At 36.9% G+C, this 19,071-nt stretch overlaps 1 protein-coding gene across 2 annotated transcripts in view; it reads left to right on the top strand.

Moving 5' to 3' along the window:
• ATRX (ATRX chromatin remodeler) overlaps positions 1-19,071 on the top strand; it is a 91,375-nt gene that overhangs the window by 39,070 nt on the left and 33,234 nt on the right. Inside the window, exons 12-20 of one of the 2 annotated variants that reach the window (XM_026099984.2) lie at positions 516-695; positions 2,417-2,510; positions 3,071-3,179; positions 3,678-3,857; positions 4,255-4,396; positions 5,536-5,645; positions 10,407-10,553; positions 10,766-10,943; positions 18,292-18,429. In XM_026099984.2, the coding sequence (XP_025955769.2) occupies positions 516-695; positions 2,417-2,510; positions 3,071-3,179; positions 3,678-3,857; positions 4,255-4,396; positions 5,536-5,645; positions 10,407-10,553; positions 10,766-10,943; positions 18,292-18,429 (1,278 nt within the window). The remainder of the gene's footprint in view (positions 1-515; positions 696-2,416; positions 2,511-3,070; positions 3,180-3,677; positions 3,858-4,254; positions 4,397-5,535; positions 5,646-10,406; positions 10,554-10,765; positions 10,944-18,291; positions 18,430-19,071) is intronic. The other variant, XM_026099990.2, reaches the window with a different exon arrangement.

Raw genomic sequence — 19,071 nt, 5'->3', positions numbered from 1 at the left:
GCAGTGCTGTAGTGTCTGTCATAATTTCAAAGATCTCGTAGGGAAAATCGTAATTAGTAAAGTGTCTTCAGTTTCAACAAAAAATAAATTAACTGATGTCGATAGCTAGTTGCCAAATAGATGTTAATGTGTATGACCATATGGATTATTATCGCAAACTACAGTGCAAGTGTTTTGTTTTTGTTTTGTTTTTTTTCTTTTTTGGTTAATGGTCAGATTTTGTAACCAATTTAGAAGTCCTAGGGATGTGTGAAGAATAATGTATAAAGAACAGTAGGACATGCAAAAGCCCGGGAACGATATGACTAACAGACACAATTGTTGCTACAGATGATTCAGATGATCAGACAGTGTAAAATACTTACACCTGGAAGGTAAAACTGTGTGTTATTGTCCGTAATTTCCTTAAAAAGCACAAAGAGTAGCCAAAATTAATTCTGATTTTAATTTTTACTAAATTTAAATAAGAAAATAATTACCAGTGTGCATGTTGCACTGACTCTTATCTCTGACAGAAGAGAATGAAAAGGAAGATAATTCTGAGTCAGATTCAGATGAAGAAGAGTCCAAGAAGCCTAGATACAGACACAGACTGCTGAGGCACAAGCTAACTGTGAGTGACGGAGAATCTGGCGAAGAGAAAAAGGGGAAACCTAAAGATACAAAAGAAGGGAAACGCAGAAATAGAAGGAAAGGTACATAATCTAAACACTTGTGTCACAGAAAGTGCTTTGTTTCTATAAAACAGGTCCAAAGCATGCCACACTGGAGATCTAGAGTAAACTCTGTAATTTTAGAATATCTATATAAACTTCCTCATGTATTAAATCTACAATTCCCTTATCTGTGCTTGATAACTGCTTTTATTTAAAATGTGAAAGATGACTGCAGCTCGTAACAGCTCTCTTGGCTTTTGAATTGGGTTAATCTTGTTAAATCTTGAATATTAATCTTGAATAACAGAGCTAAACCCAGTATGACTAATTCATGAATATCAATTTCCCTCCTCCCCTAATGCAATTTATCTTTTCCTTGGACTGTTAATAGGCCATTGTGTCACCAGAAAATTTCTCCATCGTAGAGTTTAAACGCTGCAGGCTTTAGTTGGACACCAGATGGCACTGTGAAACGGTGCTTGACTTTTCTCAGTTTCATTGACACCTGCAAGAGCAAAGGAGGCCTTGCCCTAACCTTTTCCCATTTGGGGCAGAGCGGGGGAGTGGTGGTAAAGGTGAACGCTGACTGCCACCTTGGTCAGAGTAGATGTCTGACTGTTTCAGTGGCAGTGGAAGTAAGGATGTATATTGTACAATGAAGATGTACTTTTCTCTTTTTAGCGTTGCAGTAATGCAAGCTATGTCACACTCCTTAGCAGTGTTCACAGGCCAAAAGATGCAATGTAATTTGTTTAATGTATTCCCCCATGAAAATTCTCATTTTTATCTGAGCACACATTCATACCATTCTTCCCTTATGGAGTTTTTACTCTACCAGTGGTATTTCTTTCAAAAAATTAATTCTCAGTACAGTGGCAATGTGCAAATAAGGGGTGGCCAGAATAATTCTCAGGATACTTTAGCAATAAGTCTTGGAAATTACATTGTTCCCAAGTAGAGCAATACAGTTTTTTTTCAGCTCACGTGTTTTAACCCTCCATTATTAACGTTATATTTCCCCAAGTATGTAAAACAATCTGTGACTGAAGTCTGCTACTCATAAAACAATTCAGCTTTCCAGTGCGTTCAAAGTCAAAGTGCTAAATAGCATGATGGTTTTAATTACCTATAAATGCCAGTGATGACTTCTAAAAATAGTTACAAAAATATTACTTAATGGTGCTGTTTAAGTTTATTTTTAATTGTTCTTTCAGTCCGTTTTAAATTTGCATTACCTGAAGCAATTTCAAGCCATGAATACATTTATTTGCCTATGTTGTTAGTAAATTAGTGTTGTTTTCTTGAATCCTGAAGAGTGGATCACGATTATAAAAATAACATTTGCAACAAAAGCTTGTTTAAGTAAAAATCATCTTATGTTTACTGTAGAGTTCTGTACTGTTCCTCCTTGTGTTCTCCGTCACACACTGTCTTTGAAATGTGGAGCTTTCTAATATAATGCTTTCCGTCACTTGCTTTTAAATTACAGTTAGATGTATACATATATAAAGACTTTAAGTCTTGTGGGCTTAATATGCCATTTATAAGGACTCAGCTAGTGCTCGCATGTTATCTTTTCTGCTCTGGACACCTTCTATTACTGTTGCTCCCTCTTGATATATTTAATGGCTCCCATACTGCTTGAAATGAACTGCTACAGGGATTGTTGATTTTAAGCAATATGTTGTATAATCAGAAAATACATGATGTTGCTTGCTTTACCATAATATTCAATATGAAATCATATTTTATTTTCAAAGTGAGCAGTGATGATTCAAATGACTCAGAGTTTCATGAATCTGCAGTTAGTGAAGAAGTTAGTGAGTCTGAAGATGACCAACGTCCAAGAACAAGGTATAAATAAAACATAACTATGCTTATCTTGTGATTGGTGTTTGGTTTTTGTTTTAATAGTATAATCTAAGCAGTGAAAAGGCAGAATTTATGTACTCTTACTGACTTAAGAGACCTAGAATCAATCCTTAAATCCTTTGATACTTCTTATAATTAATTTTGATACCTGCTAACTAACTTTGCAGCAAATGCAAGAATTTTGTATTTATATTGCGGTTTGTGGTACATGGCTATTTGATGAGCTAATGGGGAAAACAGATTAATGAAACATGACCATTTTTTGCCAAATACGTCAATCAAGGAATGGTGGATTCCAGTAAAAAGAGAATACTTAAAAATGTTGAGATTCTGTGAGGTTGTCTGAAATAGATTGTTGCGTGTTTCCTGTGAGGGGAGGGCGAGGAGAGAATTTGGAAATACATTGTTGCTTGCATGAAAGGAGTATGTATTCTGTTGGTCAGCCATGTATTTTGTGTAATTTTTTAGCATTGTCCATCAGTGAAGCAGTGAATTGTCTTTGTTTACCATGGGACTGCCTGTGGGTTTTTTTTTTTTAATAGATCTGCCAAGAAAGCTGAGGCAGAAGAAAACCAGCGCAGTTACAAACAGAAAAAGAAACGAAGGCGTATAAGGGTTCCAGAGGATTCTTCGAGTGAAAATAACAACAAGGTACAATACTGTGCTTTAAGTTAATTAAATGGGAAAAGGAGTTCGTGTTTCTTATGCCAGCTGGTTAGGGACTTGGACATCTGGAGCAGCTGTGTGCAAAGTAACAAGCAAGTTATAGCTGACTAAATGCACCACCAGATCAGAAAAATAGTTTTTATTTAATATATATTAATATATTATAGTTGATATATTAATATTTTATATAACTCATTAGTATCATATGATAACAGTAGCTTTAGTACTGCTTTACACAGGTAAAGTTATCCTTAATATCTCAGAATACAGTCTAATAAAGGTGGTACCTCTGTTATCATGCCAACTAACTTGTTTAAAAAAAAAAAAGCATCTTTTTTTCTGTGAGCTAAACTGACTAAATATAAAAAATTTTGTGTATGAATATTGTATAGCTGTGTATAAAAATTTTCTCTAAAAATCAAGGGTTTGGTGGTCAGTGTCATAATTTTCTTGTTAATGGCTGATTTATTTAATTTCTAATAGAGTAATTCTGAGGATGAGGACAATGATGATTCAAAATCTCCTGGAAAAGGCAGAAAGAAAATAAGGAAAATTATTAAAGATGATAAGCTTAGAACAGAAACACAAAATGCACTTAAAGAAGAAGAAGAAAGAAGAAAACGTATTGCAGAAAGAGAACGAGAGAGAGAGAAATTGAGAGAGGTATGTTCTGTTTTCTTCGCAAAACATTGCTAGGAGTTAAATTGCTAAAGATGTTTAAGACATCATATTTCTATCTCAGTTTAACTTGGTAAGTAACCTTTAAAGCTGCTTACATGCAACTATGTAAGCCACAAGTTTGAGTTGTAATTTGCTGTAGGTTAAGATTTCTAAATTTTATTTAAGAGTACTGAGAACTTAAAGGTGTTTCTTGTATTAGTTATCTACTGTTTTACCTTTCATGGGAGCGGCGGGGGGGAAGTCTCCTGAAGTAGGCTGACAATGCAAAGGCTTGAAAGTTTCACTTAATAACTAGATGACTTCCAATTTTGCTAAACCTTGTATTTGCAAAATGCTTATTCACATGTGAAGTACTGTCGTGCACTGTTTCTGCTTCCAGGTGATAGAGATAGAAGATGCTTCACCTCTGAAATGTCCAATTACAACTAAGCTGGTTTTAGATGAAGATGAAGAAACTAAAGAACCATTAGTGCAGGTTCACAGGAGCATAGTTACCAAACTGAAACCACACCAAGTAGATGGTAAGAAAAAAAAAAAGAGGTTTTTATCCTTTTTTTACTCTGGCAGTGTGGGTTATACAACCCAAATTAGAATTGTAAGTAAAGCTCCTTGGCCAAAACACAGGATTTAATGTTTCGTTTTTGGAAGGTCTAAACAAAAATAAATGAAATCAGCAATACATTATTCTGTTTTACAGGCAACCTTAGGAATGTAAAGTTGGAAGGGGCCTCAGAATCATCAGATTTTCTGCACACAGGCAGAATCAAATGCAGGTTTATCATTCTGGAGAAAGATTTGCCTAATTGTTTTTTACAGTTTTCAGTGAAGATTTCATGATCTTCTGAAAGTTCTTGACTTTTTGGTCATGAATACTTTTTCTAATACCTGACATGACTTCACTGCAAGTCAAGCCAACTTCTTATCATTTTTTATTTCTGGTGAAGAAGAAGAAAAGGATGATAGCTAATTATAAGTTTCTCCGTAACTTATTCTTCTAAATTTTCCTCAAAGATCATAATCTACAGCTTTTCCGTTTTAATAATAATCTTCTGAACTTGCTCCAGTTCTTAAAGGGAGGTGCCCTGAACCAAACACAGCAGTCAAGTTGAAGCCTCATCTGTGCTGAATATAGCAGAGTAGAATGCAACTCTCCTATAAATATATTGCGAAGAATAAAAAATCACTCTGCAGCCCCTCATGTTGTTAATGCATTTTATTATATATTATATATTTCCTCTCCTTTATTTGATTTTACCTCCTTAAGCCTGTTACTCTACATCTACTTTTACAGAATTTCTTCTTGTTGATTTTGTGTCATTTCACTAATTTACCAAGATCATTTTAGTCTTTTCATGAAGTTCTTGCCACTTCCCTGCCATCTCCTCTTTTCTCCTTGTCCCCAAGTTTGCAGTCATCTACTGCCTGCACAGTTACATTTTCTATTCCAGTTTCCACATCTGCAATGAAAACTTTGAATATGCCTAAGCTCAAGACAAAGATCATCCCACATACTACTCATTTGACAGAAATGTATCAATAATTACTTTGAGCACTGCTTTTAAGAGTTACCATTATCTTACAGTGATTTAACCTATCTCTTATCAGCTGAACTTTAATAAAATGAATGTTTAATAAGAATTTTTTCAAAAATGTTCTTCAGGTGTTCAGTTCATGTGGGATTGCTGCTGCGAATCTGTAAAAAAAACAAGGACATCTCCTGGTTCTGGATGCATTCTTGCTCACTGTATGGGTCTGGGGAAAACATTACAGGTAAGGAACAAAAGTCTCCTTGTTTTCTGGTCTGTAGCTTGCTCTCACAAGCTGATCCAGCAAAAGGCAATTTTAATGACTTTCAGAACATGGTAAAAACTTGCTATTTCCTAGGCAGTGACTTGATGGGGGTTGCTGAAAAAAGCTTTGTAAAAGGTTTTCTGAAAGAGGTTTTGTCTCTGTAGTTTTGCAAGTTCTGCTATACACTTGTGCATCCTCTGCTTCAGAACTATCTAAAATTAAATCAGGAAATAATTGATATTCACTGAAAAGTTAATATTTAATTGTAAGTAATGTGTACCTCCTTTGCAACCCAGAATAACAGCGTATAGCGAGTAGTAGATAAGCTTCAAGAACCTCTGTTTCTAACCTTTAAACTGTTCCTTTTTCTCAGTGGTTTTTGGATTTATTTGCTACACTGCTGAAGTAGAGGGTTGTCGCACATTTTTTGTGTCTTTTAGTGTCTAAAGTCAAATGGGTTGTATTTTAAGATAAACAATGTTTTGTTACAATTTAGACAGATTGTTCTGGGTTGTGGCCGGAGGTGGTCTGTTTTATTTTTCAGCGATTGTCCATCTGTACATTCATATTTTTGGGTCATTGTGCATTGCAGACAGTTAAGACCAGAAATTTTTGTTGCCTTGACAGTAACCATACGAGTTTCAACCACTTTCAACTATTTTTTCACTTACTCGTTTGTTTCTTTTGGCTTTACAATTCTTTGCTTCCCAAGATCTTCAGGTTCAAGCCTCCTTTGTCACTTCAGTGCATGTAAGCTCTTCCTTCTCTTTCACACTGCTGAGGACTGTTTCTTAAAACAACTTTAAAACAGAATATTACAGCATTAATCAAAAAGATTTCCATATACCTTTGTCTGATACAAGCCCCTGTTCTGCCATGTTAAAAATGGCACAGTGAACAACTCCCCACATCTGTAAGTCTTTAAAACCTGAAGCTCAATCCTCATCTTAATGTTTCTTCCGAAACTGGTCACTGCTCCTAGCTCTTTTTCTTGGGCCTCTTACAGTTGTTGCCCTGTCAGGTCACCTTGAACTTCAAAAGAAAAGAAAGATCAAAATCCAGAGATTTCTTGGATTCCCTGCATCTCAATATTCAGGCTAGTACCTTTTGAAGGCAGTCAGGAGAGGCGAGTTCCTTTTCCATTTGCTTTTTTCCAAGTATCTGTCTGTCTGTCTTCATAAGTTTGGGGTTTGCATTGAGCCAGATTTAGCATCACTACAAATGCTGTGAACAAAGTAGTGGGGTGAGTTGCCTCCCTTGCTTGCCTCATTTGTTCCCAGGAATTCCTTTGACAGAAGAACCTTTCCCTTTGGTTCTGGGAAAAAGGAAGGGATTTTTTTGCAATCACTGAAGAAAGGAGAGTAACAGTCTCATCTAGGCTGAAAAGGACTGAATGTTTACATTCATCGGGGAAAAAGATAGTGCCCTTAGCTGGTGTCATCCTGAGCCTTCAGAAAGGAAACTGCTTCATGCCTCTTGACCTGCAGGAAGCTGACTGTCACTTTATCTTTCCACAAAAATCTGCTAGCTATTGTTAGATGAGATTACTGCTGATAAAAGCAGGGCCATTTTGGTTTCCCTGTCATCAGCCTTCGTTGAAGTTCCGATGCTGTTTGCTCATTTCTGGAGACGGGAGATGCTCCCATATCTTTATCAGGCCAACTGGCTGGTGAAATGACTCTTAAAGGAATGAATTTTCAAGTTATTGTGAACCTTTCTGATTCTCTAGCTCAAGGTGAACACTAGAAGTCTAATCTGCAGCTTCTGCAGACATTGGAATCTGTTAGAATTGATTTCAACTCAGTATCATTTCCGTCAGGGCCTTCTTCCTCCAGGAGCAATTCTTAGCTATGAAATCGCTCTCTAGGACATCTGCCTAACACTTCAAGTGAGGTTGTGGCTGGCAATTCTAAATCGCACAACAGCGAACAACACTTCATTCTAGGTTTCTTCTTCAAATGGACGCACTTTAGTCATTCCCTGGAGCGCAGTCTCTTTAGCACGGTGATGATGGTTCTCAAAGAGATTATTTTCTTCCTACAGTGAGGATGGGATCCTCAAAGCGTCTGTGAGGAAATGCCATTTCACCATCCTCTTCCATCTTGGTCAGTTGTGGTGAATGCTTCCCCACTGGATTGGGAAGCCCTATCACAATACCTGAAGGCTCCAGATCTGTTCATTCATAGAGAGGTCAGTATATCAGCGTACTGGAATTCCAAGCTGTATAAAAGATGTCTCAGCCTTTTTGTGCCGTAGCGAGATTCATAGCCTGAAAGTGACAACAGCCAGTGTTGCAGTGTTGTTAGTAACTTAGCAAACAAAATGCTTTACGATCCTGTTGACAATCAGTTAGTCTTTGACACTTCTATGCTTGGTATGAGAATTATCAGAAATGTTTACTTTCTGTAGTGCTCGTGTCTGCCTTGCTGCTTGGCATTGGACATATTCATCACACCTGGAAGCTACTAGACATCAGGCTTGGCTTGGCTTGATGTCCTTGAGTATTATTTTTAGACATTTGAAGTATACTCCAAGGCAAAATCTTCAGAGAGAATCTAGCAGGAGTCAGTTATTCTTAGCTAGAATTAACTAAGCCTTACTGGGTCAGATGCCTTCCTGGTACTTATGTTTTCCCTCTAATCCTATTGCTATCCAAGATTCTTCAAAAAGTAGTTACATAGCAAATATATGATCCTGCTCTCCTCTGGCCTAGTTGAGACAAATTTTGTTTAAGACTTGGTGATCCTGCTAGAGAGGACTTTGAGAATCTTCTTTCTTGACCTGGGAACTGCAAGATGCAGGAGCTGTCGTGGAGCACTTTAGGTTGGAATAACACCTTTAGATTCTTTAGATACCTCTGTAAAAAACAGGCTGAAGGGAATCATGGGAATTGTATTTTTTTTTGTTTTTTGGTTTTGTTTTGTTTTTTTGAGTAACATGGAGCTACAGAGGAGCAGGGGGACTGCAGTCATTCTGTGTATGTACTGTTTAGGTAAAACAAGCTTCAATTTTGAATGCTTGTGTTGCACAATGTATGGACAGTATGTTTCTAGTAAATCCAGCTGCTGGTATGTAACTTTGTTTTATTTATGGAAGTTAAGACCACAGACACAAAATTTTGTCAGTCCACAATCCTACAGAGATGGATTTTTGCACATACTTTGAAATTCACCTTTGAAAAGTGTGTTTTACATACCTAATTCTGATTTAGGCATTATGGTTCTTCAGGAGTTAAGATTATGCCTTTTGCTGGAAACTTGCAAGGTATTGAAGAATAGTAGAAGTTAAGTGTAGTCTACATTACTTTATATTCTATGTACTTCAGTAAATAATTTGAGGAAATACTTTACAGCAGAAGATACTTTTTTCCTGTGTGATCTACATGTGTTCATAAGATTTGATAGTCTTTTTGGCTGTAACTTCTTAATAATCAAAAAAAAAAAAGCCACAGTTTAAAATACATATTAATTGCTTTGACCATTGTTTGTAGCTTAGGTAACTGGGCTGTTTTCTTTCTTATGTGGTCCTTGGCCAGTGCTTCTGCTGTACTCTGTAATGGCATTTGTTGTTTAGCTCTTACAAGAGCTAGATCAAAGTTTTTAGAAGACTTTGTAAATCACGGAGAAGAATGTCAGTAAAGGATCAGGGAAATAAAGCAGTTAGGGACTTGCTGGCTCTCAAAGACATGGGACTTGTGTCATCAGTTATCTGGGTAGTTTCTTCCTGCATCTGAACGTAAGATGTTTTCATGTTAATAGTAAAACCACTAATGTTTCTTTCAGTATTGCAGCATCTCAAAACAGTTTGGTGTCTAGTGTTCACAGAGTAGTCATGCAGTTTGACATGTCTCTGATACTCTAGTATATTAAATTGGAGTTGTCAAATACCAGGTTTTGATCTTAATTAAGTGGGTTAGAGCGAAGTCTCCACCATTAAAGTTTGGTATGAGAGAGCTGGAGCTGCCAGAGTCACTGACTCTGTGCTCATAGCATGTTGCATGCTACCTGTAGTCCTTTCTTCATTCACCACTGCTCAAAAACAGGCACTCCAGCAGAAATACTCTGGCTGGCATCAGAAGAGTTAGTTCCAAGCCTTAAGGAGGCAACATCATCTGCAACATACACCCAGACTGGCTGCAGGTGAATATTTGGAAAGGATTTCAATATCCTGGTTCAGAGGTCTTTTGAGAAAGTACTACCTAAATTTGAATCCTGGAAAATCTGATAAATCCAGGCCAGAGTTGGCCAGTAAGTTGAAAAAATGTGGAAAATATGTAATTTAAGAGGAAGAAGTTTGCTTTGAAGAAACTTAATATATTATGAAGTTTAAATATGTGGACTTATTTAAGGGTCAGGGTCATGGGGAGGATTGGGAGAAGACTCAAAAATGACCTAGTAGAAATGTTTTAAATTATGAAAATAATTGGTGAAATTTAGAGGGAGAATTTATTATTTGTGGAATTGTTCAGCTACCTGGAGCAATGCAAAATTATGTGTCTCTCACTATGTGAAGGATGTGAGCAGCCATTATAACAGACAGAGAAGTGAGTCTGTCTTTAAATGAAATACATGTGTATTGAATTTTAAGCAGAAAGTGAGTTGTTTAACAAGCAGAATAAAAAAGTTTGAACAAGACTGTTGGTAAGTTTCCTATGTGAATGAATATATGCTTGTATGTTTCTGTTCTGGATTTTAATAGTGTTTTATTTTGGGTTTGTTTGTTTGTTTTTTCTTCTTGCAGGTAGTAAGTTTTCTTCACACCGTCTTGCTCTGTGACAAGCTGGATTTCCGCACAGCTCTGGTGGTGTGTCCACTGAACACTGCTTTGAACTGGTTGAATGAGTTCGAAAAATGGCAAGAAGGTTTAGATGATGATGAGAAACTAGAGGTATAAGGCTTAAAAAGAGTTCTTAAAAATGAAATAACTTTTACATAATTGGTTTACGTAATTGGCAAGGTCTACCACTCAAAATACAGATTAAGGAATGCACTTTATTTGAAAAACATACTTACATTAATATCCTTTAGGAATTTAAATGTTATACCACTACTTTGATATTTTCAAGAGCAGATTCAAGCGTATTCTTCCCCCTTTGAAAGGTCTGTGAACTAGCAACTGTGAAACGCCCTCAAGAGAGAAGCTATATGCTCCAACGTTGGCAAGATGAAGGAGGCGTGATGATTATAGGCTACGAGATGTATCGCAATCTTGCACAAGGCAGAAATGTGAAGAGTAGAAAACTTAAAGAAATATTTAATAAGGCTTTAGTTGATCCAGGTAAGTGAAAATTAATACAAGTATGCATTATGTATGTTATATTTTCTGGTTTGAATATATGAGCTAAGTAATCTGGCATATGGAAATTTGTTTGGAAAATCATTTTTAAAATGTCAGTGAGGGGTCTTTTTTGGGTTTGTTTCCTTTGCTGAGGTACAGAAATGGTCATTCAGAAACCACCCCTTGCATTTTTGTAAGTAGACTGTCAGTGATTTTGTGTATTAGGTCAAATACAAAAATGACCACAGGCATTTGACAGGAATGACCATTAGCAACTTTGTCTAGTAGGTATCTTTTTTTTGCCAGCATTCCTTGCTTTGCCGGGTAATATGAAGTGTCTCTATTGGGAGCCTAAGGTTATTTTAACCTGCTGATTTGTTATAACCACAAACTGCTTTATCCTCACTAGCATTCTGTCTTTATGGGAGCAACTACATATTAAAACCAGTTGAGAATATACTTTAGAAGTGTGAAGAAACAAGTGTTAATTAAGTGCTAATGAACTGATTGCAGATAAAGCACTTTTTTTTTTTAGTCTAAAAAAAATAGACATCTGGTTTTAAGCTCAGCTGAACTACGTTGGAGTAAATTTATGTAAAATATAAGCACTTGACAAGATTTTAATTTGATATAACTAATCTATTAGGTGATTGCCAAACAGAACTAAAAATCCTAGGAATAGCAAATTTCACCAAAATGGCAAGTGGCAAGTATTCAACAAACAGGGTATTTTAAATCCTGTTTTTGAAGGGTACCTTTGCTATAACTTTGATATTTCTGTTAAAATAGATCAGAATTGGGAATACTGATACGGCAAGGGAAATATCCTGGAGGTAGATTTTCCTGGTTTTTTTTTTTTATCTGACTGGTCTTTAGGTTTGTTGACTGTTACGAATACAGTTGATTTGTCCTTTTTTTACATTAATTCTGATTTCTGATAAAATATAGCATTGGTGCGGTTTGTAATTCTGCTTGGCAAGCTTGATCTTGTAAAGTTTCAAATGATAACAGTGCTATGATTTTTGTGGTAATAGGTTAGGGGACTCCTCTAATGGGAAAAATCATTTTGTAATTATTGCTATGCAACTTTAAGCATGGTATTTTCATAATGGTGAGGTAAGATATAAGTTGATACTATAGAAAAGTGCTCTAATTGGCAAGCATATAAGCAATTACATGCTACAGTGATAAATACCCTTCAAAAATCAAACAGCTATGTGTGTAACCTGACCATGGACAGTTTGTTTTTGACAGCTTTCTATACATACTACAGTGGTGCAGTTGTGCGATTTCAGTCTCAGTATTCCTTAAACAAAACAACTATTCATTTCTGTATTTCTAAACTATGTTTAGCTGATGGTGGCTATTCTTCCTTCTTAGTTTTGAAGTTTGTCAGCTCACTATGAGTATGTTTTGTTTGCTTTTATTATCTGATTAATATCGGCATGCCTGGACTTTCTTATAAATATTTCTTCTAAAGCATTTTTTTTAATTCTGTGGCTCTCCATCTTTTCCTAAACTTCTTAATTTGCACAGGAACCTATTTAATAAAAATACTAGTGTATTGAAGATGTTATCTCCATTTTAATGTCATATAGCACAAGTCCATTTGTTAATAATACAGACTTACTGATCACGAGGTATTTAGTTTTGAATGGGAATCTTGAAATTTAGTGTTTGAGATTTTAGCATTAATGTGTAACAGCGAGAGTCAAAACAAAGTTCAGAGTTAGTTTGAATCCTGTTATTAAGAAAAATCTTTCTCTTATGTAATCTGATATAATTGATTTTAAAATGCCTGTCAAATTTTTATTTATCCCCATATATTCGTATTGTTGTTCCATTGTATCAGTGCATTTGTATTAAGCTTTTGAGTCACCATGCTAATTTTAACACACAAAAATGTGGTTTCTTGACAGTTGAAACTGGTTTAAATCAAAGCTGCTAATCGTTCTGCCTTTTTGCCATTTCCTTATGCTCCTCCTGCCTGTTCCCTTGCACTGGAAGGGGCATTTGTCTGATTCTGTTATGAATTGGTTCAGGAATGTAAAATAGCCCAAAACTAAACCTTCAGAAATGCTTAGTGTGTTTCTGTTTTAGTTCTCTGGGCTGGCTCAGATTGAGGATAGACACACAGCTTTTCGGGAGAAGGTGTAGTGAAGAGGGAAGGTGCTGCTGGAGCTTGGGGACAGGACAGGATCAGAGCAGCTGCAATGTAGATCCACTTAATCTATCACAAAACCGCTTCCTGAGTAACACAGCTGTGGTTTAGAGCCCTGGTGACATGCTCACTGAGCTTTTAGCCAATTAAAAAAAAAAAGGTATATTGATGCTTTTTAAGCTTCAAAAGCTGTAAGGATTATCTGTTATCTCTAGTGTTTAGCATATTTGTAAGTGATGATAATACTTCTTTTTGCTATAGATTGACAATCTCTACTGTTTTACACTGCAAGTGCAAAGTATCATACTGGTTTTCATTCACATCAAGAACTGTCTAGTCTACTAGCAAAAAGTTGAGCGTATTTAAAATTGGGAATAAGTTTTAGCAGAGCTCAAGCAACTGATGAGTTGAATGGGCAGAAGACACTTCCAGTGTTTTTTTTGCAGCCCTCACACTGACAGATTGTTTAAAACACAGTGGCGAAAACCTGTTTTCCTTATGAGTGCTATGGACTCCTAGAATAGTATTTCTGGAAGTCCTGTATAGCTCAAGATCAAGATTGAGAAGAGAAGTTAAAGAAGTAGTTCCAAAGAGAAAATTTGGGACTTTTTCCAAGAAAGCATGGAAAATTATTTCATACTAGCCTACTGATGTCTGATGAGAGTCAGAGCTTACTAGGTGTGATAAAGCCATGCATGTTCCTTTTATGGACATATCATTGCTTAATTGTAATCTTCCATTTTCAGGCAGAACTACAAGGTCAGTGCTTTGACTTCTTAAAATTTTTCAAAGCTGCTAATAAATTTGAATTTGGCTTACAAAATAAATGAAGAATAAGGGAGATGAATCAAGTTAAGAAGCCCTAATCAAGCTGAAAATACCATTTAAAATATTGGTAAAAATTGAGCATATCAACAGTGAAACTTACGTACTCCTTTAACCGATCTTCCTTTGAGTTGGGAAACCTCAGATGTGAAGAATAATCACCACTTGCAAAAGATAAGAAGCGAGCAGTATAGAGAAGTGTTTCGAGAGAATCGGAAGCTCCATAGGCTGCAGCCACCTAGGTCAGGGTGCTGCAGCCAGACTGGTAGTAACTAAGTGGGGATTTTCCCCTATAAACAGATGGAAAGACAAGCAGGGTGAAATGCTGGAAAATGTTTAGTCTCTGGAGGTCATGAAACCTCTGACTGTGAATAATGCTGCTGTTTTAAAAATCGGAAATTTACATTTCAGCAAGACATAAGTTCTTGTTGTTTTGGACTTTATGCTTCAAATTGTTAGGAGCAATTTTCAGATTTCCAGTGGCTCCTTTTAGTTTTTTTCCTTTTTTTTCATTTCCTCATAGTTTATTTCCTTTATTGTTATTTCCACCGGATCATCTTTTCCAAAATAGCATGGGAAACAGCCTTCTCTGGGAAAGTTTCTGGAGGTTATAACTGGCTCTGTGTGGAAGGATTATAATACCAAATCTAATCCAATCTAATCTTAATGTGTTTTGGTGTCCTGATAGTTGGCCTTCCTTTTTGTACTGAGCCTTTATGTGTCTGCAGAGAGAAAAATCCCCTCTGATGGTTATGTAACTGGGAAAAGAGCAAACGGTGGAGTGAGGTGGCGTGCTGGGCATGTAATCGTATGGGCGAGACAGTGTCTCGTGTGACCTTCCCAGTCCTGCCCCCTTGTGAATTTGTTTTTCGTTTTGCATCACGCTGATGAGGGTTGTTCTGTTCTGCTTTCAAATCCATTCTGGGACAACTTGACAGCACAGTTTTTGTGAATAGGTTAATAACTTGTGTAGATTAACTCCAGTTCAGAAACTGCAGCACCCTGAGCCTTGTAGGCTTTGAATAATTTCACATGAACATGGAAACCTTGTTTGGATCTTTCTGTTAGATTGGTTGGTTGGTAGACTGGAATCAGACTGCTAGGAAAACTAATATTGAAATAACTCAGTAATTATTTTTATACTGCTTCAAGTCTTTCTCTGTTGAAACTAATGACAAAAAGGCAGAAATGTTCTTCTGTTATCCAGTATTTTTTGGATGCATTTTGTTTGGCTAAATTGGTGGGAAGTATCTTGCAACAACCACTACTCATTTCTTGCTATCCCCGTGAATCGCGGTGCTGGCAATAGAGCTGGCTGCCAGTAAAAAAGAGGAGAGTTATGAAGCTATGCGCTGGCTTACTGCTGTGACTGTAAAAGAGAAAGCCTTTGCATCTGGGAGCAATTTTAATTTAAAAAGTGGCAAATTTGGTATTTGAGCGATAATTTAATGACATATGGCTGGTTAAGCCAAACACTGCTAGGAAAGACATATTCTGTAGTAGAAGCTTACGTAGCCCTGTGTACTACAGAAGAGGGGACCAGAAAGGGAAGGTTTAGCCAAAGTTTATGGGGGGGAAATAGTGAGGGGGAGAAGTGATTTCATTAATTAACTAGCTCTGCTATGTGAAATAATGACAGGATTATATACTCATGCAAAGCAACAAATGACTTCCCATAATGCTTTGTGCAACTGATAAAATGCTGTTTGGTTTATTGATAGCTGTTGTGCTATGCTTGCAGCATTTCAGTGATTGCATTTTTTTGTGTGTATTAATACCAGTAAAAATTCCGTTACTGTGTAACTCGGAAAGAGCTCTTTAACTGACACTGGTATAAAACTGACTTAAGTTCTTGTAGACTTCAGAGTAACAGGAGAACTGCGTACATGTATCTCAGTGAATATGGTTTGTATATTAATGTGTGCCAGTTCTGCAAGAAGGATGAGAAGATGGGGACTGATCTTTAAAGAAAGATTGAAGGAATAAGGCTTGGTAGCTTAGAAAAAAGAAGACTAAGCGGACACATTCTGCACCATGTGAGAGATGTGATTGCAGAGAGGACCGCTATCAGGTTGATCTTTACATCAGCTGGAGAAAGGAAAAGGCAGAATTTGTCTTGACTTGCAGCAGAAGTCATTTAGTTCAGGTATTACGTGATGTGTTTTAGCAAAAGAGAGGACGTGGAGTTTCCTCCCACTGTCGGGGAGGGTACATCGCTTTCTCTAAATGACTAAACGATCCCTTGAGGTGCCTTTAAGTTTTACATTCATTTATATAATTTTTGAGAAATAATCTGTCCATAATTCGTTTTTTTAAGAATAAGAAAGGAATCCAAAATTATGAAACATCCTTGCCACTGAATTGTAGCCAAGATATTTGTTCAAGACACAAATGCTATATGTTTCTCAAACAAAGCAAATTATACTTTTTCATATTTTTACTGACACTTAATCTAAACAATTTTTTTTACTTAACCACTTAGTTCATGTTCATGAATCACAGTCTGTACCAAAACAGTGATTTCTGGGGCATCGGCACAATTCTGATCACTAATCATCATTAAGATTTCATTATCCTTCTTCTCTAATGTACTTTGATTCTGATCTTAGCATGATGTACTAGACCAAATCCGTTTCTGTGAGTGGGGATGTCAAAGTGCAGACTGCCAGATCTGCTGGGGAGATCTGGCAAATCCTTACATATATTTTGAGTTCTAGAAATCAGCCCCAAACCATCTCAGTACTACCGTACACTGAGTAGCTGGGTCGCCTGTGTGAGATCCTTATGCTTCAGGAAACACTAGCCCTGAGGTGGTTCAAAATCGGGACCATAGAAAGAATCTGTCACTAATAGATGTTTGCCTGAAATTAAAGGAGAGGAAGGCTTTGGAGTGGTGTGCATGCTCTCCAAACTGGGGAGAGTACAAAAGTCCTGAAACGGTATGGGGAAATGTTTCTGTGACAGGTACGAAAATTCAGAAACAAGTAAATTGAGACAAGTCTAAATGTGTTTGGAATTCATATAGATAGTGGATTTTCATAGTTTCCTTCTAGACTTGGTTAAAAAGAGGATTTTTTTCTGCTGAGGACAAAATGTCTCCTCGATTGTTTTTCTGTTGTTGGCCCATAGGATTTAAACCACTTTTTGAGACTTAAAATGGCACGATGATGTCCGGCATGAGCGTTAAATCCTGCAAGTGATCAAAGGTGTACTGGTTGGTTTTCTCTGTTGTTGCTCGCTCTCCTGGAGTTAATGTTCGTCTCTAGAAGCTGGTTAAAAGTTGCCCTTATAGCCCGACTAAACCTCTTCTCAGCGAACAACGAAAGATTAAATTGATTGTGCTGATAAATTCTCCTTTGTCACCTAAAATATCAGTGTTTTTAGCGCTGGACAGCTAACCGCAGCTGACGGCTTTGGGTGGTGACTTTCCAAGACCCCTAAGCTGGCGTCTGCTAACTTCATGGCTGTGACAGTATTGGAGTTGGTCCGGTTTAGATTTGGCAAAGCATTTGATTCAGGTGACCGATAGTATCCTAGAATGTCTTTTATTCCCCTTTCCAAGGAAGGAGCTTCCACAGATTGCTCCAAGTCTTAAAACCATCAGTGTGTAAATGTGTTCTGCCGAGTTTTGTATTCTCTATCTTAAACCCTGGTTTCTGACACATAGTAATTCTGCTGTAGTTGCTTTGCGTACCGGGCGAGCGTATCGTGGTGCCTGTTTGATGCTCCTTGGGCTACTTGTCTAGGATTTCAGTCTAGCATCCTTGGCTTTGTGTCTCTATCTTTGGTTGCGGACGTTTCTGCTGTGACGTTCAGCTACACGGTGGCAATTCATTTCTCTGTAATCCAAATCAGATTCAACTGTGTGCATGTAGCTTAGATAAGATTTTAAACTGCACTGTTTACCCATACCAGTACTGATCTGCTGTCTCTCTTTAAAAAAAGCAAAAAGGGGAAAAAAAAGAATGACAGCCTGATTTTTCAGTTGTGTTGCGGTTTACTGGTGACCAGTAGATGGCAGCATAAGCTGAATTTAAGAAACAGTTTTGTGAAGTTTTGACAGGGCGAAAGAAAATATAGATGTGCGCACACTTGGTGCGTGGATAGATAGTTTTTATAGGAATATATTGCCATACTGTATTTAATTGCTCACAAAAAATTTTATAAGCGACACTGTTGTTTACCAGACTAGCTACTGTGAATACCTATGCAAAGGTTAAATAAGAACTTTAATATCGCTAAAACAAGACTATTGTGAAAACAAAATAAACTTTGCTAAGACAGAATTGGGCGTCTTCAGGCTGCCAGCTTCTCTGTGGTCATAAAAGACAGGAGAGATCTAACGTTGTTATTTCTTTCTAGGCCCTGACTTTGTTGTTTGTGACGAAGGGCACATACTAAAAAATGAAGCATCTGCTGTTTCTAAGGCGATGAATTCTATTCGATCTAGGAGAAGAATAATTCTTACAGGAACACCACTACAAAATAATCTTATAGAATGTGAGTAGTTTTCTTCTCTGGTTGAGGAAGTGCTTATTTCTTTGAATATACCTTTGGCCTGCAGCAATATGTAATTACAGATGGATTTAGTTTGATTAGAAAAGCTGTTCGTGATTCTTTATCTAACAAAATATCATTTTGTTCTTTTTTTTGCATTTTGCATATTAACTCATTGCCTTAAGATGTGTTTCCGTGACAGTTCAAGCCAAGTTAAACTGAAGCTGTTGGGATTATGGCCTTTCCTCATCCCTTTCCTCGCACTGGCCTTGCATGCATCTGATCTCTCAGGGAGCCAGCCAAGAAGTGTCAGAAAATTAACACTGCTGAAGCAAATAGCTTTATGACAGTTTAGTTCCTTGATGTGGCCCACCAAAGAATCAGATGAGTGTCAGCATGTTGCAAGGGGAGGGGAGGAAATATTCAGAGTGGAAAAGGGCAGACCAGGTCTTGCAGCAGTGGCTTAGATTGGTTTAAGCTATTGTCAAGCAGTGTTCTTAGTAAACTTACTAAAACAGTGAGTTATATTACTGTTTTGATCATTTCATTCTAAATTAACATACAATATTTCCTTCTATTCATTAATATGCTGTAATATTTGCTACTGTTGATTAATATGCTTTTGAATCTATTGCAAAATCTTTA

The sequence above is a fragment of the Dromaius novaehollandiae genome, chromosome 11 (genome assembly GCF_036370855.1).
Source record: "Dromaius novaehollandiae isolate bDroNov1 chromosome 11, bDroNov1.hap1, whole genome shotgun sequence".
NCBI classification, from domain to species: Eukaryota; Metazoa; Chordata; class Aves; order Casuariiformes; family Dromaiidae; genus Dromaius; species Dromaius novaehollandiae.
Note: the sequence above shows the minus strand (reverse complement) of the source record. Positions and strands in the feature narration are given on the sequence as shown.